The 27,883-nt window shown below is 44.0% G+C and overlaps 3 protein-coding genes across 5 annotated transcripts in view; 1 reads left to right on the top strand and 2 right to left on the bottom strand.

Annotated features, from left to right (window-relative positions):
* The window catches only part of LOC126035464 (uncharacterized), a 440,127-nt gene that overhangs the window by 114,911 nt on the left and 297,333 nt on the right, over positions 1-27,883 (bottom strand). The gene's annotated exons all lie outside the window — the stretch shown is intronic.
* Positions 1-27,883, top strand: part of LOC126035469 (uncharacterized) — a 340,981-nt gene that overhangs the window by 46,129 nt on the left and 266,969 nt on the right. The gene's annotated exons all lie outside the window — the stretch shown is intronic.
* LOC126035512 (small conductance calcium-activated potassium channel protein 2-like) overlaps positions 1-27,883 on the bottom strand; it is a 62,907-nt gene that overhangs the window by 2,953 nt on the left and 32,071 nt on the right. The window contains exons 2-4 of the mRNA XM_049794173.1: positions 17,867-17,977; positions 16,202-16,329; positions 10,492-10,561 (exon numbers count right to left, since the gene is read on the bottom strand). Of these exons, the coding sequence (XP_049650130.1) occupies positions 10,492-10,561; positions 16,202-16,329; positions 17,867-17,977 (309 nt within the window). The remainder of the gene's footprint in view (positions 1-10,491; positions 10,562-16,201; positions 16,330-17,866; positions 17,978-27,883) is intronic.

Below are 27,883 nucleotides of genomic sequence, written 5' to 3'. Positions count from 1 at the left end.
ATTAAAAATGTTGAACAGAACTGGCCCTGGAATCGAGCCCTGAGGAACACCACTGGTGACCGGTCGCCAGCCAGATGTAGCCCCATTCCCTACAACCCTTTGAGCCCTGCTGTTCAGCCAGTTCTTCATCCAGTGCACCATGAACCTGCTCATCCCACAGTTGGACACCTTGCCCAGAAGGATGCTGTGAGTGACGCTATCAAAAGCCTCACTAAAATCCAGAAAAACTACATCCACCACCTTCTCTTCATCCACTAGGCAGGTGACCTTATCATAGAAGGATATCAAATTAGTTAAACAAGACTTTCCCTTTGTGAACCTGTGTTGACTGTGCCTAAGGATTGCATTTGCCTTTAAATGCCTTTCAGTAGTACCCAGTATAATCTTCTCCATAATTTTTCCAGGTATTGAGGTTAGACTAACAGGTCTGTAGTTTCCTGGGTCTTCCTTCATGCCCTTCTTGTAAATTGGAATAACGTTGGCTAGCTTCCAGTCAGCAGGGACCTCCCCAGACTCCCAAGACCTTTGGTAGATGGTCGTGAGGGGTCCTGCCGTAACATCCGCTAGCTCCTTCAGTACTCTGGGATCCATCCCATCAGGCCCCATGGACTTATGAACATTCAGCTGATACAACTGGTCCCTTACAATTTCAGTGTCCACAAATGGAAAGTCACAGGTATTGGTATCTTGGGTTTATCTGTTTCTTCCAAAGTCTCTCCCCATTACTCGGAGGATCGAGGAAAATGCTACCTGTGCTCCTGAATCTTTTAGCATTCTTCCCAGGGCCCTGAAATCTCTTTTGATTGACCTTGGACTTTTTGTTGCAGCATCATTAGTACCCACATGAAAGAGAAGGAGTGGGTAATAGTCTGAAGGCTGTACTAAGCTCTTCAGTTCTCTGGTGACATCCCTGATTTGGGCCCCAGGGAGGCAGCAAACTTCCCTGAAAAGAGGTTCCAGTCTGCAAATTCGTGCTTCCGTTCCGCTCAGGAGGGAGTCACTGATGACCATAACTTGTCAGTGCTGGTCTTAATGCAGGTCTTGTGAGGGGTTGGTTGATCTGACCTTGGCGAGAGCGCTTGCATAGGTTCTTCTATCTCCTTATGCACTTTGTCTACCATACCCAGGGCCTCATACCTATTCTGTAAAGGTAGCTGAGAGGGTAAGAAGGGGTTCCTCTTACAGCTCCATGCAGTAACCTGCTTCCACCCCTCCCTATCCCTTGTAACGCTGCCTTCCTCCTGGTACAGAACAGATCCTGGACCTACCTCCATAGTGGCCATACTGAGTTGGCTTCTGTGTACCAGAGATGGCAGAGCACAGCTCCATTGGTCAATCTCCTTATCAGACTCCTCAGTCTGCCCACCTCCTCCTGAAGCTGGGCCACCAGGCAGAGCAGTTCATCTACCTGGTCACACCACAGGTGCTTGCTATTGTTACCAATATTTGATAAAAATTAGAATTTAACATGAGTCAGGCTTAGTTAAAAGGGAAAAAGACTGTAGAATAGGAGTTTGAAGCTTGCAATAGTTATAGAAACCTAGGAACATACAAAATGTCCAGTAAGGAATTATAAAAGAATAAGTATTGTCTTAGATCGGTTAACCATAGAAATTTGGATAGATTTGTTAGATTGTAGTGTTTTGCTTTAAAGAGCAAAGAGAGAGATCGTTATGGACCTTAGCTCTGTGGTTTACAAACCCTACTTTGATCAAAAGACCAGTTAATGGGATAAGTAAGATTAACCAATGGATGTCATAGTATAAGAATATTGATGAGGTGATGTAACTGGGGACCAATCACTAGAAACGTTAAATTTAAGAATTAACATTGAATGTACTTTTATGTAAATCTAATACATGATGGCAAAATCGTACTGCGCAGAATCGTATAAGAGAGGTCAACTATCGGACAAAGTGAGGAAGACTATGGGAGACCACCAGAGGGCTTATGAGGACCACCAGAGACTTCACTACGCCTGCGTAAAAGGACATTTACATATGCTAATGATCTTTCGGACAATTGATGATTATGTATGATATTTCCCAGAAATCTAGTGAATATGTATGACAGGTGTATATTTAACCTGCATGATTAAATCAGACCGGTGCACACACTAGGTGGAGTGATCCCCTGTGTGCCCAGCGCTGCAATAAAGGAGTGCCTGCTTCTTAACTTCTCATTGCTGTTAAGGAGTTTTATTCCGGATTTCGGCAACACTATCACCCTCCATCTCCAGGAATATCCTTGCACACACCCTACAGTCTGAAGCCTGTGTGGTCACATGCTTTGACAGGAGCTCTGTCTGTGTGGCTGCATTGGTTGCATTTCTACCAGATGCTAGAAGGTCAGGAGAACCAGAGGACATGGCTTTTTGCCGGGTGGTCACCATGCTGCTGCGTGCCTGCCTTCTGGGTAATATATATACATGTCCGCTGGGCTGATTGCAATGGCAGGAAGGAACCCAAATTAAGGACTCAGAAGAAGGGACCCCCTGTCCAGGCCCCTCCCAGAGTTGTCTGAGGAAAGCCTCAGCCCCAGTGTCCAGGTGTGAAACCCATCAAGATGAGTCAATGCTGGAATGTGTTTTGGACTGAGCGGTGCTGCTGCCTTGGGGTATGGGACACGTTATAGGATGCAGGGGAAGTGTATTTTGGGATTGCACAGGACTCATTATGGGATGTTTAGGGAAGGAACCAAAGGCCAGGAAGGGGGGGGGATCTAGGTGATTTGGGGAGGAACAAGTGTGGGAAAATGGAGGGGTAAGGGGATAAAAAGAGTTGGTTGTGTGCAAATAGTTTGCTGGTTGGTACGCTTGTCTGGCTATGCCCTGCACCTGATCAACGCAGTTTGTCTTATCTTATTAAATTCCTTTCTAATTCTTTTCCTGGGTGAAGGACTCTGGTGTACATGCATGTGTATGGGAATGTGAGTGCCAGCAAGTGGAGTCAGACCATGGCTCAGAGGGACTCTTTTTGTGTGTGCGTGTGTGTGTGTTTGTGTGTGTGTGTGTGTGAGATGACTTGTAACTCCCTGAAACAAAGATTGAAAAAAGCAGCCTGAGGGAAGCATGGACAATGGTGAGAGACAAAACTTGGTAAAGATAAGGGGGGGAGGGAGGGGCAGAGGCTATCCAAGCCTTTCCAAGGAATGTCTCAAACACAAGTACCCTGAACTGAATCTGAATAAGGCTGGCCTGGTGCTCAATGAACTGATAAGGCTGACATTTGACCCATGTGGGAGGAATAGCAAAGGATGCAGCTGGGGGACAAGGCCCTGTGGAGGAGACAGGACAGTTCTGCCCTGGTGCAACTTGTGAAGTTTGTTAACTCTCTGGTTTTGGGGCCATCATGTCTGATGAATGACCTTTGACTCATTATCCACGAAATGCATATTAAAGTTGACACCCCTGCATATGCTAATGAAGATTACAGAGATCATGCTAAACATATGTGACTACAGCATCCCCCTCTCAACCCAAATCATGCTACACGTCACCTGGGGGAAGGGGGGAGAAGCTGAAATGAAGCTGCCACCATAGTAGGAGGGCGGGTCGTACAGATATAGCGAACATAAAGGGGGAAGTTAGGTGCCACTAAAATAAGGAGGAAAAAAAAAAGAAGAAAAGAAGAGAAGAGAAGAAAGAAGAAGGAAAGTGTGTGGAATTCTGCAGAAGAGTGCTCTTGTGAACCAGAACCCCCCTGTTGGCTGGACCAATGCTGGAACCAGGACCAGTGATCTCTTTCTCTCTCTCTCCCCCCCCCCCCCCATTTCTCTTTTCTCTTAGAGTTGTTAAGTAATGCAAGGCGTACCTTACCACTTGCCATAATTTGTTATAAACCTAACCAATTATCGGAAAACCTAGTTTAAGTCATATATTAATCACTGTGGGAATCTAATAAATGTTTGTATGTGAACCTTGAGAGTTGTCTCACCTTAGTCCACGCTGCTGGGGATTTGCGAATCTGTCACTCACCCTCCTCTTCTGAGTGGGTCGTGACAGCATGTGTTGCCAGCAACTGAAGAGACCAAAGTGAGTGAAACAAAGTCCCACTGGAGTGGGACCAGAAGCCAGAGGTCCATGTGTCTGTGGTGCCAGTAACTGGAACAACTGTGGTGTGTGAGTGTGTGTGAGTATTAGCAAAGATCAAGCTGGACTAGCCTTTAAGTAGGTGAAGTGGCCTGGGAGTCAGGCAGGGGGGGTGGGAGGAGTGTGTCTAAAGGTAAGACCACAGGAGGAGCTGGCTATTAGAAGGACCAGGGGAGTTCCAGCCATATGCTGGGGGGATGAGGGTGTTGGGTTGTGTGTCTCTATGGATAAAACCTGCTGGGGGGGGGGGTGTCTCTAAGGGTGAGACCATGAGGGGGGTTGACTACCAGGGAATCAGGGGAGCCCCAGCCAGGTCTGTGCATGCATGCATGCATAGGTGCTCAAGATGTTCTTTACCAACAACTGGCGTAGGACTGTGGCCTCAGAGGCTCATATATCCAGGTGACAGCAACTGGGGACAATGGGTTCCAGGGGGAGCTACTGGGCAGACTGAGTGTCTGAGCTCAGCTGCTGGAAGGATCATGTATTGAGTGTAAGTGGCAAGGATTTGGTAGTGGGGGTGGGCTACAGGGGTGGCCTCTGTGAGAAGACATAAGGGGCTGCATTGTGCTGGACAGATGGTTCCAGACAGCTCTGCAACAGACCTGCCACTGGCCAAAGCTGAGCCACTCAGCGAAGCTGGTGGTGCCTCTGTGAAAGCATATTTAAGAAAGGGCAAGAATACTGGACAGGCAGTGAGGAGTGAGGTAAAAAACAACCCTGCAAACACCAGGGTCATAGAAAAAGTAGGGGGAGGAGGTACTCCAGGCGCTGGAGCATATATTCCCTTGCAGCCCATGGAAGAGACCATGCCAGAGCAGATATTCATGCTGCAGTACATGGAGGACCCCACACTGGAGCAAATTATTGTTTTTTGAAGGAACTGTAGCCCATGGAGAATCCACGCTGGAGCAGATTTTTTCTTGAAGGACTGCAGCCCATGGAGAGGACCCATGCTGGAGCAGGGGAAAAGTGTAAGGAGGAAGGAGCAGCAAAGAGGAACTGTTATGAACTGACACTAACCCCATTACCCCTGCGCTGCTTGGGGGGCAGAGAGGGGAGGTAGACGAGTCAGGAATGAAGGAGTGAAGTTGAGCCTGGGAAAAAGGTGGGGTGAGGGGAAGGTGTTTTAGTTTTTATCTTTGTCTCTCACCATCCTACACTATTTTTAATAAATTAAATTAATCTTCCTCAAGTCGAGTCTGTTTTGCCTGTGACAGTAATTGGCAAACAATCACCCTGTCTTTATCTTGACCCACAAGCTTTTTCATCTTATTTTCTCCCCTGTCTTGTTTGAGGAGGGGAGGTAAGGGAGTGACTGGGTGGGGGTCTGGCAGATGCCCAAGGTCAACCCACCACAGTTCCACATTGTACATATGTGTATATATATATATAAAAAAATATTTTCTCACTAATAGAACTCCATCCTGAAGAAGTTACAGGAGGAAGTCAGCAGGCTGCACAGCATCAGAGAGGATGAGAGAGAGATAGACAGCATCTTCTCAGAGATGCAACAGCTTCAAGACCCCCAGACTCCAGACACAATGGAGACACAAGTAGTCTGTCCCTAGCAGAATGGTAAGTACAACCTCTGGGGAAAGTGAAGAACAGAAGCTGGTGAGTTTCAGTAGAAGGCTCCTGCTCCACCTAAGGGCTTACAACTACAAAATAGGTTCACTGTCCTCAAAGATGAGGAGGAGCTGGATGTGCTTTCAAGTGAAGCATCTGGACCAACTAACCCTGAACCATGCAAGACCACCAGGAGGAAGTGGTGAGTGATAGTAATGGGCAACTCCCTGTTGTAGGAGATGGAGGCACCGATCTGCTGACCTGACCTATTGTCTAGAGAATTTTGTTGCTTGTTGGGGGCCTGGATCCAGGATGTCATGGAGAGAATGCTGAAGCTTGTCCAACCCTCTGACTATTACCCCCTGCTCTTCTTCCATGTGGGCACCAGTGACAGGGCCAGGGGCAACCAGGACAGTGTCAAAAGTGATTATTGAGCTTTGGAGGTGATAGTCAGGGGCATGGAGTCCCAGGTGGTATTCTCCTCAATCCTGTTGGTGAGGGGAAAGGGTGTAAGGAGGAGGGCACTGATACAGCATGTCAACAATTGGTTGTGGAGCTTGTCTAAGCAACAGGCTTTTGGCTTCTATGACCATGGGACCCTGTTTGAGGATGAACGTGTGCTTGGGAGATATGGGTTCCACCTCACCAAGTGGGGAAAAGGTATCTTTGCCAGTAGGATGGCTGACCCGGTAAGGAGAGCAGGTATCTCTCTGAAGTGCACGTACACTAATGCACAGAGCATAGGGAATAAACATGAGGAATTAGAGCTCTGCATGCAGGTGCAGGGCTATGATTTTGTTGGGATCACAGAGACATGGTGGGATAGCTCCCATGACTGGAGTGTTGCAATGGAAGGATACAGGCTTTTTAGGAAAGACAGGTCAGGAAGATGAAGAGTTGCCCTTTATGTGAGAGAGCAGCTGGAATGCATGGAACTCTGCCTGGGGATGGATGAGGAGACAGCTGAGAGATTATGGGTAAGGATGAAAGACAAGACAGGTAAGGGTGGCATTGTAGTGGTTGCCTGCTATAGGCCGCCTGACCAGGAAGAACAAGCGAATAAGGCCCTCTGCAGACAACTAGGAGCTGCCTCGCATTTGCAGGCCCTGGTCTTCATGGGAGACTCTAACCACCCCAATATCTGCTGGAGGGACACACAACAAGGCATAAGCAATCCACAAGATACCTGAAGAGCATTGATGACAACTTCCTGATCCACGTGACAAAGGAGTGATCAAGATATGCTCTGCTGGACCTCATACTCAGAAACAAAGAAGGGTTCATTGGAGATGTGAAGGTCAAAGTCAGCCTTGGCTGCAGTGATCATGAGATTGTAGACTTCAGGATCCTGAGGGGAGGGAGCAGGGCAAAAAGCCAGATCACAACCCTGGACATCAGGAGAGAAGACTTTGGCTTCTTCAGGTACTGGCCTGGTAGAGTTCCATGGGATAAGGTCCCAGAGGGAAGAGTGGCCCAGGAAAGCTGGTTAATATTCAAGGATCGCCTCCTCCAAGCTCAAGAGCAGTCCATCCCAACAAGCAGCAAGTCAGGCAAAAATCAACCGAAGGAGTTAGGTCTTTTCTTGCTGGAGAAGAGTAGGCTTAGGGGGGACCTCATCACAGTATTCCAGTACTTAAAAGGCAGCTACAAAGAGGATGGAGGGTCTCTCTTCACAAGGAGTCACATGGAGAAGACAAGGGGCAACGGGCACAAGTTAAACCAGAAGAGGCTTCATCTCAATATAAGAAAGAAATTTTTACAGTGAGAACAATCAATCACTGGAACAACCTCTCCAGGGATGTGGTAGAGTCCTCATCACTGGAGGACAGGATGCTAGATAATCTCATCTAGGCTCCCTTTCCACAATCTGTTGGACCAGATGATTTTTCGAGATCCCTTCCAACCTGGGCTATTCCATGATTCTATGATTGAAAAATGCCAGGAGGCCAGCATGGATGAACAAGGAGCTCCTGGCAGAACTCACACACAAAAAAGGAAGTATACAGAGGGTGGAAGCAGGAACAGGTAACCTGGGAGGAATACAGAGATGTTTTCCAGGCATGCAGAGATACAGTGAGGAAAGCCAAAGCCTACCTGGAATTTAATCTGGCAAGGGATGTTGAAGACAACAAGAATGGCTTCTATAAGTACATAGGTGACAAAAGGAAGGCTAGGGAAAAGGTGGGACCATTGCTGAATAGGGCAGGGAACTTGGTGACACAGGACATGGAAAAGGCTGAGGTACTAAATGCTGCCTTTGCCTCAGTCTTTACTAGCAAGACCAGCCTTCAGGAATACCAGGTCCCAGAGACCAGGGGGAAAGTCTGGAGCAAGGAAGACTTACCCTTGGTGGAAGAGGATCAGGTCAGGGAATACTTAAGCATACATAAGTCCATGGGCCCTTGTGAGATGCACCCTTGAGTACTCAGGGAGTTGGCTGAACACCTGCCTGCCAATGGGAAGTAGTGAATGAATTCCTTGGTTTGCTTACTTGAAAGTGCAGTTTTTGCTTTACCTATTAAACTGTCTTTATCTCAACCCACGAGTTTTCATACTTTTACCCTTCTCTCCCCCATCCCACTGGGGGGGAGTGAGTGAGCAGCTGTGTGGGGCTTAGCTGCCAGCTGGGGTTAAACTACGACAGTCCTTCTTGGCGCCCAACGTGGGGCTCAAAGGATTCAAGATAATGACAGATTTGATTGGAATGTGCTAGATCAAAGTTATTGCTGTTTAGCTATTAATTGACAGGCTCCTGTGCTTGCCACAGGGCTTGCTTGCCTTACTGTAAATTAGAGTCTAGTGCTTGACAGTGGCTTCTTTTTCCTTTCACTGCTTGTTCTACTGCTGTGCTGCTTATCATCTTACTCTGTAGTGCCTGGGAACATTTTGATAACAGCAATGACGATGTGCCTAAGATGGCAGATGGCCAGGGCATCACTGCTGTTTCTGTGCTGCTGTAGTAGACAGGCTGGAACTCCAGTGTGAACTCGAGTCGAAGGGACTGTGACCTGTGGATGAGTCCACGCAGGAGCAGGACACCCCAAAGCATCTGTGGCCGTGAATAAGTCCATGCCAGAGCAGGTACATCTTGAAGCATCTGTGGCCGTGGTTATGTCTGTGCCGCAGCAGGTATACCTCTGAAGGGATTGTGGCCCAAGGATAAGTCCACGCTGGAGAAGGTACACCTTGAAGCATCTGTGGCTGTGCATGAGGTCATGCTGGAGCACCTCAAAGCGTGTGGCCATGGATAAACCCACGACAGAGCAGGTGCACCTCTGGAGGGACTGCAGCCATAGGTAAGGCCATGTTGGAGCAGGTTTACTTCTGAAGGGACTGTGGCTGTGGGTAAAGCCATGCTGGAGCAGTTATATTTCTGAAGGCATTGCGGCCCATGGAGAAGGCCATGCTGGAACAGGTGCACCTCAAAGCAGCTGTGACTGTGGATAAGTCTATGCCACAGCAGGTATACTCCTGGAGACACTGTGGCTCATAGATAAGGCTCCACTTGGAGCAGGTACTCCCCTAAGGGACTGCAGTCTGTGGATAAATGCAAGCCAGAGCAGGGGCAAGGGGAGGAGTTCATTGCAATGTTAAACCAAATGGTCTGGTCCAAAGGGACCAGAGGTGGAGACTGTAATGCAAATACTTTTAAACTGTTGTAACTCATGATTTGAGTTGCATGTTCTAGGAATTACTATAGCAGGAACCGCCTGAACCAGTGGAGGACAAGCCTTACAAGAAGCAGTGCAAGTGAAACACAGGAAGTTCCATCTGAACATCAGGAAACACTTTTTTACTGTGAAGGTGACTGAGCACTGGAATAGGTTGCCCAGAGAGGTGGTGGAGTCTCCTTCCTTGGAGATATTCAAAAGCCATCTGTACGTGGTCCTGGACAACCAGATCTAGGTGGCCCTGCTTGAGCAGGGAGGTTGGACCAGATGACCTCCAGAGGTCCCTTCCAACCTCAACCATTCTGTGATTCTGTGATCCTGCCCAGCCAGAGAGAGCAGCATGAGGCCGTTGGTGCTGTCTGTGTTCATGTGAGTGCTCTGTGTGTGTTTGTCTGTGATCTGTGTGGCCAGCCATGTATATATGTGATGTATATGTCTGCTCTGTGTGCATGTGACTACTGGGAATACATCTTCAGCTATGCTAATGGTTGGACCTGGGGGCATGGAGCTGCAGCAGCCTTGCCTGTCTCGGACTGCTCGACCTGGCTTGATATTTTTCCACTAACAATTTGCAATTGAATAGTCTCTTTTAGTTGATATCAAATAGCTTTAAAAAGAATAACATATCCTTATAATATATCAGCAAAGTGGGCAGTTATTATTCATTATAAATACTTGGAACAAATACAGCCCTAAAGTTATTTGTCTAAAGTCACTGCTTCATAAGAGAACAGGAATGGAAAACCACAACCCCTAAGTTGTCTGTGTAAGGGCCTGTGAACTATAGTCCCTCACAGCATAGTCTGTCTCCAGACAAGAAACCTCTTTATTATACAGGACTACACAAACATTTCCTAGTCAAAGTTCATCCTAAGCATTTTCCATTGTCTGTTTCAGGCAGCTCTCAGGATCAGCCCCTCAGTTATGAAATCCTTCCCAAATATTCAAAAAATAAAAGGTAGATTCAAAGCTTGGTCAGAGCTATAAACAAGATGTTTTACTTAATAAATGTTAACCCAAAACAGATATATGTTTTCATTTTCTAGAATTAACAAACTTGTTAACAATATTTGCATGTATAGTTCATAACATTTTCACTTATGAACTCTTCATTTGGAAAGGATTAATGTTAATACAGAATAACAATAATTGCCTACTAACCTTTGCCAGGTCCACCAAAGTGTTGGCTTGATCGTTTAGTTTCCTTTGTTCCATTTTTACACTTCTTAATCTAAAAAGTGGAATTTTAAGTCAGATTTTTTGTGTCTGTGTGTGTGCACACCTGTGTGGTCATCTTAGGACTTCTAAAAAGCATGCATAAAACTTTCAAGAACAGATAACTGCATGGACAATGCCTCAAGTGCTTTGTATAAAGTCAGAATTGGTCATGTGTCTGGTACAATGAAAAGCATGCCTCTTCAACACTGCAAAAGAAAAAGAGCAAGGAAATATCATGTCCTTGAGACTACTGTTTGCCATGGGTAAAGTTGCATTCAAAAAGGGAGGTAATTTATCCAGACTATATGAAAGCAAGCCAAAACATTCCTCATAGCCTCAGTATCATTACAAGTAGATATAGGAAGAAACATAGAACAAATGCTTTTTTGTCATTAATGTTGTAGCAATCAAGAATCTTCCCATGCCTACATGACTAGATACAGGTATTAGCCCTGTTCTGTCAGAAATGGATTGGAGTAGCAGGTGTTTTAACCTGATGGAAATACAGTGATAAGTGAGTTTCTCATTACTTTAAACAGAACTTCCATCTGACCAGCAGCTAAATAACCAACATACTTGCCAATACATTTAATTTTCTTACCGGTCTGAACATTTGCAAATTTAAATATGGTTACATTTTAAACTTACATTAGACATACCTTTCCAATGCACTATTTAAACTAGACTGCTGTAAAAATTATGAAAAAAGAATCAAGGGCATATTTTCTCTTTAATGCTTAGCAAACTGCATTATTATTAATTAGTGATGCACATACTCTGAAAGATATGTAATTGACCTTTCCTATGTGTTCCCTGAATCAAACTCCATGTTTTTCAGATTAACTACTGAAGAAGTGGGGTTTAGATGTGATTTTAAAAAATAAGCAATTTATAAGTGGGTTTATAAAATGTTTCCTAAAGTAGAATTACTTGGACTTGCAATGATTTTTCTCATGGATGTTCTAAGCAAGAAATAGCATTTTTCAAAAGCAACAAATCAATTTATAAAACGTGTGATGCCATGCAGTCTACTAGTAGCTCAACGGGCAATCAAGCTATCCATTTAGTTAACTCTCAAATGAAAATAAGGTTGGCAGCATTTTGTGGCACATAGGTTGCTAACACATACTCTGCCTAGTTCTCATTTATTGTTTTAGCTATATATATATATTATAAAGCAAACATGACTGCACAAAAGCATATAAAACTGTTCTTGTAAAGCAAAAACTAAAACTCTGACAATGGCACAAAAGAATTCCATGCCACTTCCAGCCTGTATAGTACATCCACAGCAGTTGCAAAGGTGGTGTTCTTTTTCACTTCAAGGCTTTGTATGCCTCAAAGTGCTCCAACTGAACCCTAATGTGAAAAATCGTTTTGCCTTCTCTGAAGTTTGAATATGGGGAATGAAATTCTGTCCCTATTTAAATTAATGACAAAACTTCCAAGGCTTTCAGTGGGATCAGGATAATTTCCTAAACTACTGGAAGCCAACCAATCTGTTCATCTCAAATAGCTTGATGTTTCCAAGATGGCTACAAATTATTTTAACCTGGATGCAGAATTGGAGGGAAAGAGTCCTATTCAAGGACATTCATTTTTCCAAACTAAATTGGGGAAAATGGATACATATTACCACTTAAATTCTGAGAAGCAGATTAAGGCTGTTAAGTTCAACAATGTATCAAGTCTTGGGGTTGTTTACTTTTTCTTTTTTTTTTTAATAAAAACCTTTGGGGAGATACTCCAAAATCAGAAGTTTGTGTCAGATATTTAGTTACCATACATTTTCCTTTCACATCTAGGCTAACCTCCATGAAGAAGAAATGCTGTGAAATATTTTTCTTAATATGTGGGAATAACTGTTAAGGTAGAAATCAATTGTTCATATAAAATTGAAATTCCAGCAGCTTGTTACTGGAATGTCATACATTCTTCTTCCCCTGGAGGCTTCCTTCAGAGCACAATGTAAATATAGTTTATAGAAATAGTGCTTTCAGAAGCTACAAGCTGGAGGTATTCTAAAGCAAATATTATGAAGGAGTCTCTAAAGTAATGAGTTATATCATTACTGCCCCAGAACAAAATATTTACTCAGAGATAAGCATGTAATGATTTGACTGGAGAATGATAATCCTAGTGTTTTGGTGAGTACTCTTTCAAATTTGCAGAATATGTATTTTCTGCTTTTCTTAAGATTCTTTGAAACATCTATTTGCCAGTGAGTATGCCAAATTTTAAAATTTTGAGCAATCCATTGTTATTGTAGAAAGAAAAAAAAAGGTACCAGCTGACATCAATGTGATAATACCTAATGGTAACCAACCCAAAACCTGGCACAGACTGAAAAACGTATCTCTAGGTAATGATAGGTCTTTAGCTGCAGCAGCCAGATTAAAATAAAAATGTCAGACTTTTGTTCTTAAATTCATTACAAGGAAATATGAAATATCTTGATTTTATGAACTTCACTTATCACAGCAAAAGACCATTATTCTGGATCGTGTTTCCATGGCAGCAATCAGACCACTGAAGTTCACAAATAAAGACTTTACTTTTTGCATGCAGACAGTGGTAAATTCTGCAAATTTAGGAAGGAACAGCTCATACAACTTACTTCCGAGCTCTATTTTCATTTTGATGAAATAAAAAGACAAAACAGAAGACAAACTGTAAAATATACTAAAACAACCAAATGAGCACAGTGGGCTCTATTCAGCAGGTGGAAAGTCCTATGGAGTTGTTATTGCTTCCAATCAGTAACTGCTGCATTTGGAGTCTAATTCTCTCATGTTTATGATGAGGGAATCTATGGTACCTTCAAACCTTCCCATTAACTATCCCCTGCAGATTTTCTTCTTTATACAGTATATAAAATGTATTTTAATATTATTGTTTAGAGTACTGATTTCACCTTCACCTTATTAAATATGCATGAGAAGAAAGAAAAAAGACTGAGACCAGCTGAAGGTAGAAGTCACAGACAATATTTTTAGACCTTTTAGGGATGTGATTCTGTGTTTGAGACTGTTATCATTATCTACTGTGATTTCTTGTATAAAATTGGCCTTGAAACTTCACACCTTTTATTCCTGTCTCCAGCCCAATGATTGGGAAGGTGAGGGAGGGGAACCAATAAAAAACTTAATCCAGAAAGATAGAAGAGAGCCATTTGCTACTATGAGGTCCCTTCTTCCCCTGAGAAAAGTTAAAAGATGCAAGTGGAGAGAAAACAAATTGTACACAATACTATTCTGCAGCTGGAAGAAAGATGACTGCTACAGCAATGTTTCTATTCATGGTCCATTCCTCGGCATACCGAGAAAATTATCCAATTCTCTTGCTTAAACACAACAAGTTTTGTAATGGGAAGCAAAGTGCTAAAGGACAGAGGGAAATGTATTATTAACATAGGTGTTCAAAGTTTGGCTGGCACAGCTAGGAAAATATCACTCGTGCCACCTTCTCCACCCCACCCCCTACATGATTAATGATTTTTTAAGGCAGATGCAGAACACCACTTTACAACTTGTAAAGCTCTTTGGGGTTGAATGATATATAAAGCTGCAGATCAAACCTCCTATGCTTTTTAATTTAGATTCCTCTTTTCATGCACAAGTGTGTGTACATGCACGCACACACACAAAATAAATAGCAAGGTTAAAATGTTATGGAGTAACTTTTGCAATCAGGGATTCAAGTCCAGCAAAGGACATAAAGGACGTGCCACCTTCTACCCCACAACCCCTGCCACTCCTCTCATCCTCCCAATCCTTTAAGCTAAGCAGGATGACAGAACTGATAAAAACCCCACTTTTTATCTACCCAAAAATGCCTCAGCTTTTGTGGACTCCATTGCCTCAAGTTTTTCTAAAAGAGCACAGTAACATTTAACCCTGAAAGTTTGCTAAATATGATATAGTAATTAAGGTTTGTAGAATACTTCATATCTTCAAAGCTTAGCTACCTAGTCCTTACAACATTGCTATGAGACAGAGAACCAATGACTGTTATCCTCAATTTACGAATAGGAAATTTGATAACCTAGCCTTCCCTTCCTCTCTTTTGTCATCTTATGATGACACATAGGAATCTTTTTCAGTGTAGGGATTGGCGCTCGGAAGATCTCGCGATGTACGGAAAGAGAAGGGTTAAAGGAGGCGGGATGACCGACAGACAGTATGTAAGGGCGTGACGCAGTTGAATAAACGCCATTTGCAGCATCCTCATATTGGTGTCAGTGCTCTGTGGCCCAGGGTATGGTGGACCCTGTGCCGAGTCCCACGGGGTGATCAGACGAATGTCTACATTCAGGAATGTAGGTGGGTCAGCTGAATGCTGCCCACAGCTCTCCTCACAGCCTGGGTCACACACAGATCCATACTTAGAAATTATCAAAACGTCAGTTCAAAATGAACCTTAATCAATCTACATCTCCCCAGTATGTTATGGAAAAACCTATTTCACAGGTCATACAAAAGGCTGCCAATAGGCTGGATAGGCATCTCAAATGGAACAGACAAATAGCAGCATGGGTCCTAGATGTTCCTTATGATGAGTCTGTGGCTGTTGGGGACAAAAGTCTTTATTTCTCCCATGTAGTCCAAGGAAAAGTAGCTGAATCATTGTACAATTTTAGCTGGCTGTGACTTAGAAAACTCCTACAAACACTCTCAACAATTCTGCATTACCCTGTGCTGCACATAACCAGAGTATTTTCTTTTCTAAATAGGTACTACAGTAAAACCTGATCTTTGATGTACTCTGAAAGAAAGAAAATTCAAACTCAAGAGCACAATTCTAGGAAGGGAGACAGTGCATGTGTGAGGGAAGGAGAGTGTGTGCAAGAGTGGAAGAGCATGCAAAGAGGAGGAAGAGCATGTGCAAGAGAAAGAAAAGCAGAGAGGAAAAGGAAGGGGGGGGGAATGAGCAAGAGAGCAAGAAAGCAAAAGAGAAAACAAGAGATAGAAATCAACAATAAAGAATGAGTGACGATGAGGGAAGAAGGGGAGAGAAGTGGGCAAGAGAGGAAGAAAGAGAAAGAAAGGGGGGGGGGGCAAAGAGGAGGAGAGAGAAAAGAGAGAGAATAAGAAACTGAGAGGCCAAGAGACAGAACACAAGACAATGTAGGGGGGGGGGGGGGGAGAGCATGATTTTGTCAGAAAGAAACATAGAGAGGGAGCAAGAAAGAGAGGAAGAAAGAGAGAGAGACGGAGACAAAACAGAGAGAATGAAAGGTGGAAGCAAGCAAGAGAAAGGGAGGGAGAGAGAAAGACAGGGAAGGGGAAGAGATAACAAGGGGGACACACGAGAGATGAAGAGAGATGAAAAGGGAGAGAGAGGGAGAAAGAGGGAGAAAGGGAAGGGGAAAGGAACAATAAATACTGAGGGAGAAAGAGAGAGAGACAGAGAAAGCAACGGGGGGGGGGGGGGGGGGGGGGAAGACCATGAGGAAACAAGAAAGAGAGAATGCGAGAGAGTGAAAGAGAGCAGGAGGGGAAATGAGAGAGAAATAGGAAGAGATACCAAAAGGGAATGAGACAAACCAAGAGGCAGAATGAAAACAAGAAAGAGATAATGAGGAGAAGAAAACAAGAGGGGAGGAGAGAAAGAGAGTGCTTGGACAGGAAAAACAAATTAAAATTGTACTTACTGATGAATAGCTTGCAAGAATTTTCGTTGATGCTTCCTTACTTTTGCATGGTCTATCTTTTTAACCAGCTTAGTACTTTTATAAATTAACCATGTTTCCCTGAGTACATTGGCCGCTGCATTTTTCACCTGTTTCATAAAAGAAAAACACCAGGCTGACAAAAATAGCATTATGTTCTTTTTTTATCTTTTCTAGTGTAAGTTCTTTCTAAAGCACTTAAGACTGCCTAACTGTGAGAAGTGGGTACATGAAGAAGCTGCAGCAGTGAGGCCAGAAAGCAATTATCAGACCAAAGGAATTGCTGAGCAATTTCCATGTTGTTTATAAAAGTGATATTGGGACAAGCTGTCTTTGCATCTGGGAATTACTTCTCCCTTTTGAAAAGAGTTAGGACCATTTGTTGTTTATGACACTATAAATTACAGTGAAGGATTATTAATTTCTTATCTGTATGGAAATTAACTAGATGCATTTTATAGGACTATAAAATTTCTCTCTTTCCTGTTGTATCATTATTGCCTTTGTTTCTCTTAGCAATTTAACAGTCTTATAAATTTTCAGAGCTGTTAGAATAGGGGTTTTTGTTTGGTTTGGTTTTTATATTTTTCCTTATTCTGGTTTCTTTCTTACTGTTCTTAGAGGAGATGAAAAAACAACTTGTCAATAAATGTAGCTAGCGTTTTATTTCATGAGTGCTTTGAATTTTTTTAAAATGAGGTTTTCTATAAAATGTTAAACATAACAATACCTACAGTTCCTTCCTAGGCCCTTCAATATTCCAAAGAATACTTGAAAGCAATAGACAAAGAATTTCAATGCAATGTTGATTAATGACAGAATTACTAGGCTACTTGCAAAGGCAAACAGTTCTTGTTATTGATCTGTATTTTCTCTCCCTCTGGCTTTTATATCATGCCAGTCACTGCCGTATCAGAGCTAATCCAATGTATAGGTAAAGACATTTTCAGAATGCTATGCAGTAGCTCTTCCCAGCAGGAGCTCCCAACCTTAAAACCATAAAAGCATTGGAGAGCCTTGGTCCTGACTTCAGTGGAAGCAGAATCAGATTTTAGAGACTTCCTCAAGATCTCTAGTCCTTGCATTTCCACAAGATCTGGCTATCTTCACACTGTGAGGAAACTTCTCCAGTATCTGTGTAATGGATTTGTGATCTGAGGTACATCTCAGATTTGGTTGCTTGTTTTGTTTGCTTTTCATTTCTTTTAAGTTTCACAAGTCTGAAACTAGCAAAACACCACTTGGACACACTATTAAACTGATATTTAGATTTATATGAAGGATAGTTGAATAGAATAAACCTTAAAATTCTATATATTCTTCTCATATGCTGCATGAAAGTTTGTCAGTTTAATATATTAGTCTGTAGTTTCACAGCTTTTAACTGTTGGTTACATCAATTATCTTCCAGCTGCAAGGACCCTCTATAGAAGAATATTCAAATCCTCAAAAGCTTCTGAGAACCTCCTGTTGCCCTCAACTTCAAAGAGAAGCTCAGGGTATTCAATTCCTCCACATAGCACCTTGCAAAATCACACCCATGAAAAAGTTCAATAAGAGAATAGAGCATGAAACCATTTAAAACAAATGCAGAAATAAATTTAACACACATTTCCTTTTCAGTTGTGAATATAAAGTGTGACTTACTCTTTTAGTTAGCTGGGTGTCCATCATGAAATTATGCACATGTTTTTCAGCTTTGGTAAGTTCTAACTTCCTTGCAACCACAGCTACCACCAGTGCAGTGCACCCTGCACCCTGAAAACAATAAAACAAACCCCCAAAGATGTTACTACTGCATTTTGCAGAGTTTTTAATGGAAGTTTCTCCTTTGCTGTAGAAATATGGCAGGCATGAGGTGATTGATTGCTGATAAACATGCTACAGTTGTTTCGGTTCAGAATAATAGAAGTCAGCAATTGCAGGCTAGTAAACTTCCAAGGCATCAAAATAATTGGTGAGCAGCATTATTTAAAAGTTCTGCTTTTTTTTCCTTCAGGGGTTGAAAATTCAAACACATCCCATTTCTAGTGCATAAACAAAGGGGGTGATCAGAACAATTTTAAAACACAGAATATTAGTAAATAAATGCAGGATACCCTGTTCTTAATAATTGTCTAGAGTGTACAGGAATTGCTAAAGAAGAAATAAGATTACATTAGTATTTATCACACAAAAAAGATTTCTTAGGATGTTCTTTAAGGCCTAAAGATAAAGTTATCATAAATTTAGCATTTCATCACTTCAGTATGTGTACAGTACACCAATGGATGGTTGTAATACAGGTATTGATTCTTATCTATCAAGCATGGACTGCCAATCCCCTGAAAGTAGTATGGGGAGCAGAGAGGTATGCTCTACATAATAATGAGTATAGTCCATATATTGAATGTATTCCCTGAGCTAATATACTACATAGGGTAAATAAATCAATGTAGAATTATACATAGAATTGGGGGGGGGGAATGCGCTTTATGGGTTCCTGTGGTTGAGACAATGACAGTTTTTCAGCCCATAGGCCTTGAAGAAAAGCCAAGCGGGAATTACTATGACTTATTTTGTGCTTTTTTAGCATTGTGTTTTGTGTTAGGGGGGCTGGCAGTAGTGTCTAATCTGTCTCTGTATTATGGTGTGGTTGGTTTGGTACTAGCATCTGTTATAGGGTGTGGATGGTGGCTGAGTTTAGGGATTTCTTTTGTATCTTTGGTGTTGTTTATGGTTTATTTAGGTGGGATGTTAGTGGTCTTTGTTTATTCTTTGTCTCTGACAGCTGAGCCTTTTCCTGAGGTTTGAGGGGACTGACGTGTTGTGGGATATGGTGTAGGGTTTGTCTTGGTGTTTCTTGTAGGGATGGCTGTTGGGTGTTTTGTTGAGTTTTGAAAGTTTGGGGTGCTTACTGTAGATAGTGGGGGAATGATTTCTGTTCAGTTGGATTTTAGTGGAGTTGCCATATTTTATTCTTATGGGGCAGGAATATTTTTGATAGCAGGGTGGGGGTTGTTACTGACTTTGTTGTGTTAGAACTTGTATGTGTGTTGTCTCGTGGGGCAATTCGGGCAGTTGTTTTCTGAGTACCTTTCCCTATAGTATTTCTGTTTCTCATTAGAAATAGCACACATACACAGCACCATTTCTTCAAAACTTAGATGGGGAAAGTTGCAAATTTCTGGTTTGTGCTGTGTGTGTATGTATGTATACACGTGTATATGCACAGACATGCATGTTCATAACAGGACAAAGCAAGCAGGTGCCAGTTCCTTTGAAATGACAGTACTTTTATCAGCATCACAAATTTAATTTTTTTAAGGGAAAGGACAGGAGGCTAAAATTAATCAGGTAACCAGAAACAGCATATATTGCACACAGCTCCAGGTATCATTTGGTCTGACACCAATACTAAATTCTGCTGCTTTAGTATTTTTTTTAACCCAAGCTTCACAAGTTCTTAAAAAAAATATAAATAAAATGACATTAAATATACCGAGTTTGTGTTTAACTTTCAGGTTCACCCAAATTTAGCTGTTAGTGTATAAAGCAGTCTTGTTTCACGTTGAAGCTTCCTAGATTTTTTAGTCACATACCTTTCTTCCATTTCTCCTTATTCATTCTCTATACCTGCTTTACTATCTCCAGAAAATACAGAAGAACATCTCTGAATCTAGCTTCCGAAATACAAATTCCACTACTAAACAGAAAAATAAATTAACTCACTGGAAATCCTTATTCACATACTGTCTGGGGAAAAAAAAAGAAGTATCTACACTTTCTGCTTACTTACTGATGCACCCAATGAATTTTGCAAAAGCTTCCAATTAGTCTCCAATTTCACTCCACTGATAGATTGTTTCAATAAATTCATCTGCTCCCTCACAAAGACTCAATCCTCTTCAATTAGTTCTGAGCTATCAAAGTTTCTGTGCCCAACAGCCCTCAAGAATCCCTCAAAAAAATCCCCTTTTAATTTTGCTGCATTTCCCCATCCCATTTCTCTCCTGTCCTCCATACCAAGATTTCTAGCTTTGCTGTTCCTTCTCCCCGCATTCTCCATCCCCACATTGAGTGAAGTTCATGGAAAAAATAGTCAGTCTCACATCTCTACTGAGATGAGGGAAAAAATGGGATAATAGTTTCTTTGCTTCCTCACATCCCACGAAGAGCAAAGAGGAGGAAGACAGCCAATGCATTTTAAGGCTGAGCACTTCAGAAATGCACCTGGCCTTTTGACAAGAGGACTAGGCAGGAGCTGCCCTGCCCTATGTGATACAACAGAAAGAATCTTCCCAGAAAACAGACAACTCTTCTTCCGTCTCCTTCTTGTGAAGGAGGGCAGGAAGGAACAAATAATATGCAGGAGGCTTCTCTGAGAGGAAAAGAAAATTACTCCATACAATAGTGTATTGGGCATATATGGCAAGAACAGGAAGAGGAAAAAAAAGAAGTCTTTTGGCCCAGTAAATCAGGACAACACTCTGGGCCAAATGTTGATTCAATGGCATAACTCTGAATTGCACCTGCTTACAGCAAGAATGCTAAGATGGTATGAGATTAGTAATACAGAGTGGCTTCCTCACCACTTGCAAAGCAGCACAAAAGCTACTATGGACGATAAATATTAGAAAAAAACCCTCTCCCCCCGCCCAAAAAAAAAGGCTAGAGGAAGGGCAACAGACAAAAGCAATTCAGTTTGATTTGAAATTATTCCAGGCCTTTAGGATGAACTCTTATCCTTTCTTAAAGTGTCACAGCAGTTATAATGACCAAAAGCTGTTAAAGACAGTAGCTTTATGTCTCATATGACAGATGCTTCCTGCAGCAGTAGAACATAGTCACTGATAGGCTATGGAAACACCTCCATGGTTTATTATACCTATCTACTACCTTCCTTATCACCAGAACACTTTACTGCAACTGCAAGGTATTCTCAGTTCAGACTACCCCTCTTGGCTTTGTGGGATATGACAAGATCTCAGGATTTTAAAATGGGCTGGTTTAGAATTTCAACAAAAGATAAAAGTAAATTACTATATTCATGTTTATTTTTTGCAGTACCTTGAAGGAAAACAAATTATGCTCATTCTTTGAATGACTAACAGCTTAAAGAAATGACACATTGAAATCCTACTTAAAGGACTGTGGTGGGTTGACCTTGGCTGGCTGCCAGGTGCCCACCAAGCTGCTCTATTACTCCCCCTCCTCAGCAGGATGGAGGGAGAGAAAATAAGATAAAGAAACCTCATGGGTAAAGACAAAGGCAGTTTAATACAAAAAAAGCAAAGGCTGTGTGCAAAAGCAAAGGAAAACAAAAAGATTTATTCTCTACTTCCCATCAGCAGGCAATGGCCAGCCACTACCTGGGAAGTAGGGCCTCAGTACACGTAGCAGTTGGTCTGGAAGACAAACGCCTTAATAACGAATGCCCCCCTCCCCTCCTCCTTTCTCTTAGCTTTTATTGCTGAGCACTATGTCACATGGTATAGAATATCTCTTTGGTCATTTTGGGTCAGCTGTTCTGTCTATGTCCCCTCCCAACCTCTTGCCCACCACCAGCCTACTGGCCTTTGGGGGGAGGGGGGTGGTGGTGGTTGGAGAGACAGCCTCCATGCTGTGTGTTATTAACACCCTTCTAGCTACAAATACAAAGCACAGCACTATGAGGACTGCTATGGGGAAAGTTACCTCCATCACAGTCAGACCCAATACAAGTACATATTCTAATTAATGTTTTCTGTTAGTGCTCTGCACTTTTATATGGTTCCTCTGTTGATCTCAGCATCCTTAAAAATACTAATAAAGTGTGAATTATCCCAAATCTTGGGATCCAAATATTGTTATTTTAAAATGGTACCATCATGCTCACTGGTTTTTAATATCCCTATTCATGTGAACAGTAACATGAATTCAATTAATTCATGCTCATACATCCAGGTTTTTTTCTTATATCTCTACTACATATTGCAGAAGCCCTTGTTTTACCAAAATAACTTATGCTAAGTAAAAGTACTGAATTATTTCAACTGCAAGAAAGTACCTTTTGAGAATAAAATTCTAAAAAAGTCTTATTTTACATTAGTGGATTTTATAATTTCTAATACCATTCCTTTTATCATGTTTTAAAGTAAATTTTTGTGCTGGTTTAAATTAAATAATTGTCCTGGTTTTGTCTGAGATGATAGATAATTTTCTTCATAGTAGCTAGTATGGAGCTATGTTTTGGATTTGTGCTGAAAACAGCATTGATAATACAGGGATGTTTTCATTATTGCCAAGCAGTGCTTACAGAGTCAAGGCCTTTTCTGCTTCTCACACCACCCCACCAGCAAGTAGGCTGGGGGTGCACAAGAAGTTGGGAGGGGACACAGCCGGGACAGCTGACCCCAAATGACCAAAGGGATATTCCATACCATATGATGTTATGCTCAGCATATAAAGGCTGGGGGAAGGGTGGATGTTCGGAGTGATGGCGTTTGTCTTCCCAAGTTACCATTAGGCATGATGGAGCCCTGCTTTTCTGGAGATGGCTGAACACCTGACTGCTGATGGGAAGTAGTGAAAAAATTCCTTGTTTTGCTTTGCTTGCACACATGGCTTTTGCTTTATGTATTAAACTGTCTTTATCTCAACCCATGAGTTTTCATACTTTTCTGATTCTCTCCCCCATCCCACTGTGAGGGGAGTGAGCGAGTGGCTGTGTGGTGCTTAGTTGCTGGCTGGGGTTAAACCATGATGAAGGTTCAGACTCAGACTTCAACAAAGTCTAATGTTTGGGACTAGCATTTCGGTAAGGGCCCACTTTTAGTGATAAGCAAAGAGAAGTTCTTGCAACTCTTTAACTAAAGGGTTAAGTTTGGGGGTTGGTTTTGTTGTCTTTTAAAATCTAAGAGAAAGAATCATTAGCACTGCCAGAGAAGCTACACTGAAAACAGCATTTGGTTTTCAGTTTAAAAATGTGGGACTCGGAGAAACCCTATATTGCTCAAAGTAAATGTCTCTTGCATTTCCACTTGGTTCTTTCTTTGGTAAAGTTCCAAACACAGTAGCTGCCGCGTGCTGAGAGGAGTTCAAGGTTTGTGATGTCCCCCGGGGGTGTCTGAGGGGGTTTTCTAGGCCCCCGGCACGCTTGGGCTGTATGTGAGGCAGGGGCATGAGGCAGGTCTCACGAGAGGGACAGGAGAGTTGGGCAGTGCCGGCAGTCCCCGCGGCCAGTTCAAACAGTGAGAAGCCTCATATAACCGGCCCCTAGGGAGCGCCAGCCGCTAGGATTTGCAAACAGGGAATGGAGTCAGCACTTTGTGCGGCAGTTCGAGCGGAAAGGGCTGCACGCTGCCAGTTAGTGGGGCTGCTGCCTGCTCTACTCACCAGCAGGCTTAGGCTGCAGCCCCAACGGTCACCCCCAACTAACTGGTGGCTGTGTAAACCTACCCCAGAAGCTTGAGGTCTCCAGGGAATTAGAATTAGGATTACATCTTCGAAAGAATTACCATTTTATAAGTGGGCTATTTTTCTGAGAACTATAAGGAGACTGTGACCTGCTGAAAGAAATTGGTGTCCACCTGCCACAACTGCAAGGCTGAAGCTGAAATCCAAACAGAAGCACTACAGCTCACCTATGCTCATGTCTCCACCCAAACAGACCTCCCAAGGACTGAAATAGCTGTCTGGACCTTAGGTTGCATGGAGCTCCAGCACTTGGAAGTCTCTCTACCACCTGAAAGCAGCGGTGGATGTCATAGCTGCAAGTATGCTCAGCTGGAAGAACGCCTTTCCAGTGACTGGAAAAAGGGAAACATTGCACCTGTTCTTAAAAAGGGTAGAAAGGAGAACCCTAGGAACTACAGACCTGTCACTCTGTGCCTGGGAAGATCATGGAACAGATCCTCCCAGAAGCTATGCTAAGGCACATGGAGGACAGGGAGGTGATTTGAGACAGCCAGCATGGCTTCACCAAGGGCAAGTCCTGCCTGATCAACCTAGTGGCCTTCTGTGATGGAGTGACTACATCAGTGGATGAGGGAACAGCTACAGATGTCATTTATCTGGACTCCTGTAAGGCCTTTGACACAGTCCCCCACAGCATCCTTCTCTCTAAATTGGAGAGATATGGATTGTAGGGATTGGCGCTCGGAAGATCTCGCGATGTACGGAAAGAGAAGGGTTAAAGGAGGCGGGATGACCGACAGACAGTATATAAGGGCGTGACGCAGTTGAATAAACGCCATTTGCAGCATCCTCATATTGGTGTCAGTGCTCTGTGGCCCAGGGTATGGTGGACCCTGTGCCGAGTCCCACGGGGTGATCAGACGAATGTCTACAAGTGGTGACCCTGACGTGATTGGACATCGGCGGATTACGCGGGGCGTAATCGAAGGCCTGGCCAGGCATGGAAGCAGTCCTGAAGGTGTTGGACTCATGCTCTAGAGAGGTAAAAATCCCTATGGGACAAAAAGAAGCGAAAGCTTGCCTAGAGCGGCTCCTGAAAGAGGAAGCGATAGAGCGCCCGGGGGACATATTGTCTCCTGAGTGCTGGCCGAAATGCACCGCGGCTTTAGCGGAACGGGCTATGGCGACGCAGCATGGTCCGGAGTTAAAGACGTGGGGGCGGATTAGGGCGATTTTCAGGAAAGTGCGGGAGGAGGGCTTAACATGGAAGGAAGCAAAGAGATTGATGCACGCGCAGGCGGATCGGGGCGTGCAGGCGGATGGGGAGGCGCGGACAGAAGGGCTGACGGAGGTAGCGGAGCAGACGCCTCTGGTGCTCCCAGTGCAGCCGTCAGCACCGGCCGAACCACCGGGATACCCTTGGGAGGAGTTTGAACGGGAGCGTGAACGGGCGAGAGAGGAGGAGCGGGAGAAAGAGCGACAGTTAATTCAGGAGGCAGAGGAACCCGTGGCTGAGCAAAGGAGACGGGAGAAGGAGAGGCAGAGACTAGAGGAGGCGGAGAGGGCTGTGATGAAGGGATCAGAAAAGGAGCAGGTAGAGGAGGGAGCGGTTCCCCTGTATGATCCGGAGGATTGGGTGCCGGGACGTGTTTTGCGAACCGCGCCACAAGCGCACCCTAAGATGGCGCCGACATCCGCTTTCTCCCCGGATGTCTCTCCGGAAGTCGGGAGAGGCGGAGCACGGCCAAAGGAAGGAGGAAGGAAAGTCAGGACACTCCCACTTCCGCGCGTAGCGGAAGAGGAAGAGAGTGGGCCGGACTCAATCGAGGGGTCGGCTCAACGGTTAGAGGAGGCGTGGCAACTGGTGGGCGGAAACCGCTGTCGTCCGCCACATGCAGCGATAAAACAAAAGGCTATTTCCGGCTGTAAGGTGCAGTCGGCAGCAGCCAGTGAAAAGGCAACACCTATGCCTTTAACACCTGCGCCCGACCCAGCTACGGATCCGCTGCAGATGTTGCAGCGAGTAGTAGAGGAGTTGCAGGAGCAGGTGAAGCAACAGCGGGAGCTGCTACAAGCAGCTGGGGAACAGAAAGGAGTTCCCGATTCACCGAAGGTCACGTTGCCAGACTGGAAAATTGTAGCAAAGGAATGTGTTATGGACGGCATACGTTTTGAAGGACCCCCTTTAGTTTGCCCAGTCCGAGCTGGTCCAGGTGGTGTAGGGGTGGAGTGGTCTCCGTTAGATAGCAAGCTTTTGCAACAAGTGAAGAAGACCGTGGATGATTACGGCTTAGGACATCCCATGACAGGCTCTCTTTTAGATGTGGTTTTTTCAGGTTCACTGACTCCCTGGGATTCGCGACAGTTTTGTAGTATGATTTTGACTCACACCTTTTTCTTGATTTAGAAAGAAGCTTGGACAAACAGATTACAAGCAGCACTAGTTGAGGCCCAACAAGAAAGACCCAGAAACAGGAAAGTGGGAAGGTGGGTGGCGCTTGGTGACACAGGGAAGAGGGTATACTGCAGTACAATCATCAGAGCACCCAGACTCACGTGTGTGCTGGGTGCCGGCACGGTGGTTGAAACCAGACCTCAGTCAATAACGATTTTTTGTGAGTTTATTTTGCAGGATGCCGTTCAAAAGATCGTCTGAGTACCTGCACTGTGGTCGCTGCGACCCTTGGGTGCTTATCAAGTATGACCGCTGTGGACAACAACTCTGGAGACGCACCAACCGAGCATCAAAATGGTGTGACCGATGTTTTGAACACCGCAGATCCACTTTACAGCAACCGCTGTGTGTACCCCATAAGCAGGGGACTATGATATGCTTTTAGACAAAGCCAATCAATTACAGGAGGCAGGTGACAGTGGCTTGACAATCTCCTCTCGTCGACCTGGCGATGGCTCCTGTCTTTGACTGAAAAACGTTGACCCTATTTGGAATCCTTTTGGTGGTGGTGGTTATTATGGTTTGTTGTGGGATACTAGCACTGACTGTTTGCGTGCGGAAACTCTTTATACAGAGTGCGGGTACCCACCAGTACACGAATTACCATGAGGTGGTGGGATCGCTTATAGCTGTAACGCCAGTTTGTACCGTCGGTCATCCGCCATAGTGAGGGGGGACTTGTAGGGATTGGCGCTCGGAAGATCTCACGATGTACGGAAAGAGAAGGGTTAAAGGAGGCGGGATGACCGACAGACAGTATATAAGGGCGTGACGCAGTTGAATAAATGCCATTTGCAGCATCCTCATATTGGTGTCAGTGCTCTGTGGCCCAGGGTATGGTGGACCCTGTGCCGAGTCCCACGGGGTGATCAGACGAATGTCTACAATGGATTTGATGGATGGACTATTAGGAGGATAAGGAATTGGCTGGATGGTCACATCCAGAGGGTAGTGGTCAACGAATCAATGTCTGGATGGATATCAGTGATGAGTGGTGTCCCTCAAGGGTCTGTACTGGGACCACTACTGTTTAATATCCTCATCAACAACACAGACAGTGGGATTGAGTGCACCCTCAGCAAATTTGCAGATGACACCAAGCTGAGTGGTGCAGTTGACACACCTGAGGGACAGGATGCCATCCAGAGGGACCTGGACAAGCTCGAGAACCAGGACTGTGGGAACCTCATGAGGTTCAACAAGGCCAAGTGCAAGGTCCTGCACCTGGGTCAGGGCAACCCCCAGTATCAATACAGGCTGGGGAATGAAGGGATTGAGAGCAACCCTGCAGAGAAGGACTTGGGGATACTGGTAGACAAAAAATTGGATATGAGCCAGTATTATGTGTGCTTGCAGCCCAGAAAGCTAACCATATCCTGGGCTGCATCAAAAGAAGGGTGGCCAGCAGGTCAAGAGAGGTAATTCTGCCCCTCTACTCTGCTCTGGTGAGACCTCCCCACCTGGAGTACGGCATACAGCTCTGGAGTCCTCAGCACAGGAAAGACATGGACCTGTTGGAATGGGTCTAGAGGAGGGCCACAAAAATGGTCAGAGGGCTGGAACACCTCTACTCTGAAGAAAGGCTGAGAGAGTTGGGGTTGTTCAGCCTGGAGAAGAGAAGGCTCCAGGGAGACCTTATTGCGGCCTTCAATATGTAAAGGGGGCTTATAAGGAAGATGGAGACAGGCTTTTTACCAAGGCCTGTAGTGACAAGACAAGGGGTAATAGTTTTAAACTGAAAGAAGGTAGATTTAGATTGAACATAGGGAAGGAATTCTTTACTGTGAGGGTGGTGAGACACTCGAACAGGTTGCCCAGAGTTGTGGATGCCC

This window comes from Accipiter gentilis, chromosome W, assembly GCF_929443795.1.
Source record: "Accipiter gentilis chromosome W, bAccGen1.1, whole genome shotgun sequence".
In the NCBI taxonomy this organism is placed as follows: domain Eukaryota; kingdom Metazoa; phylum Chordata; class Aves; order Accipitriformes; family Accipitridae; genus Astur; species Astur gentilis.
The sequence above is the reverse complement of the archived record's forward strand: the minus strand, read 5'-3'. Positions and strand labels throughout refer to the sequence as shown.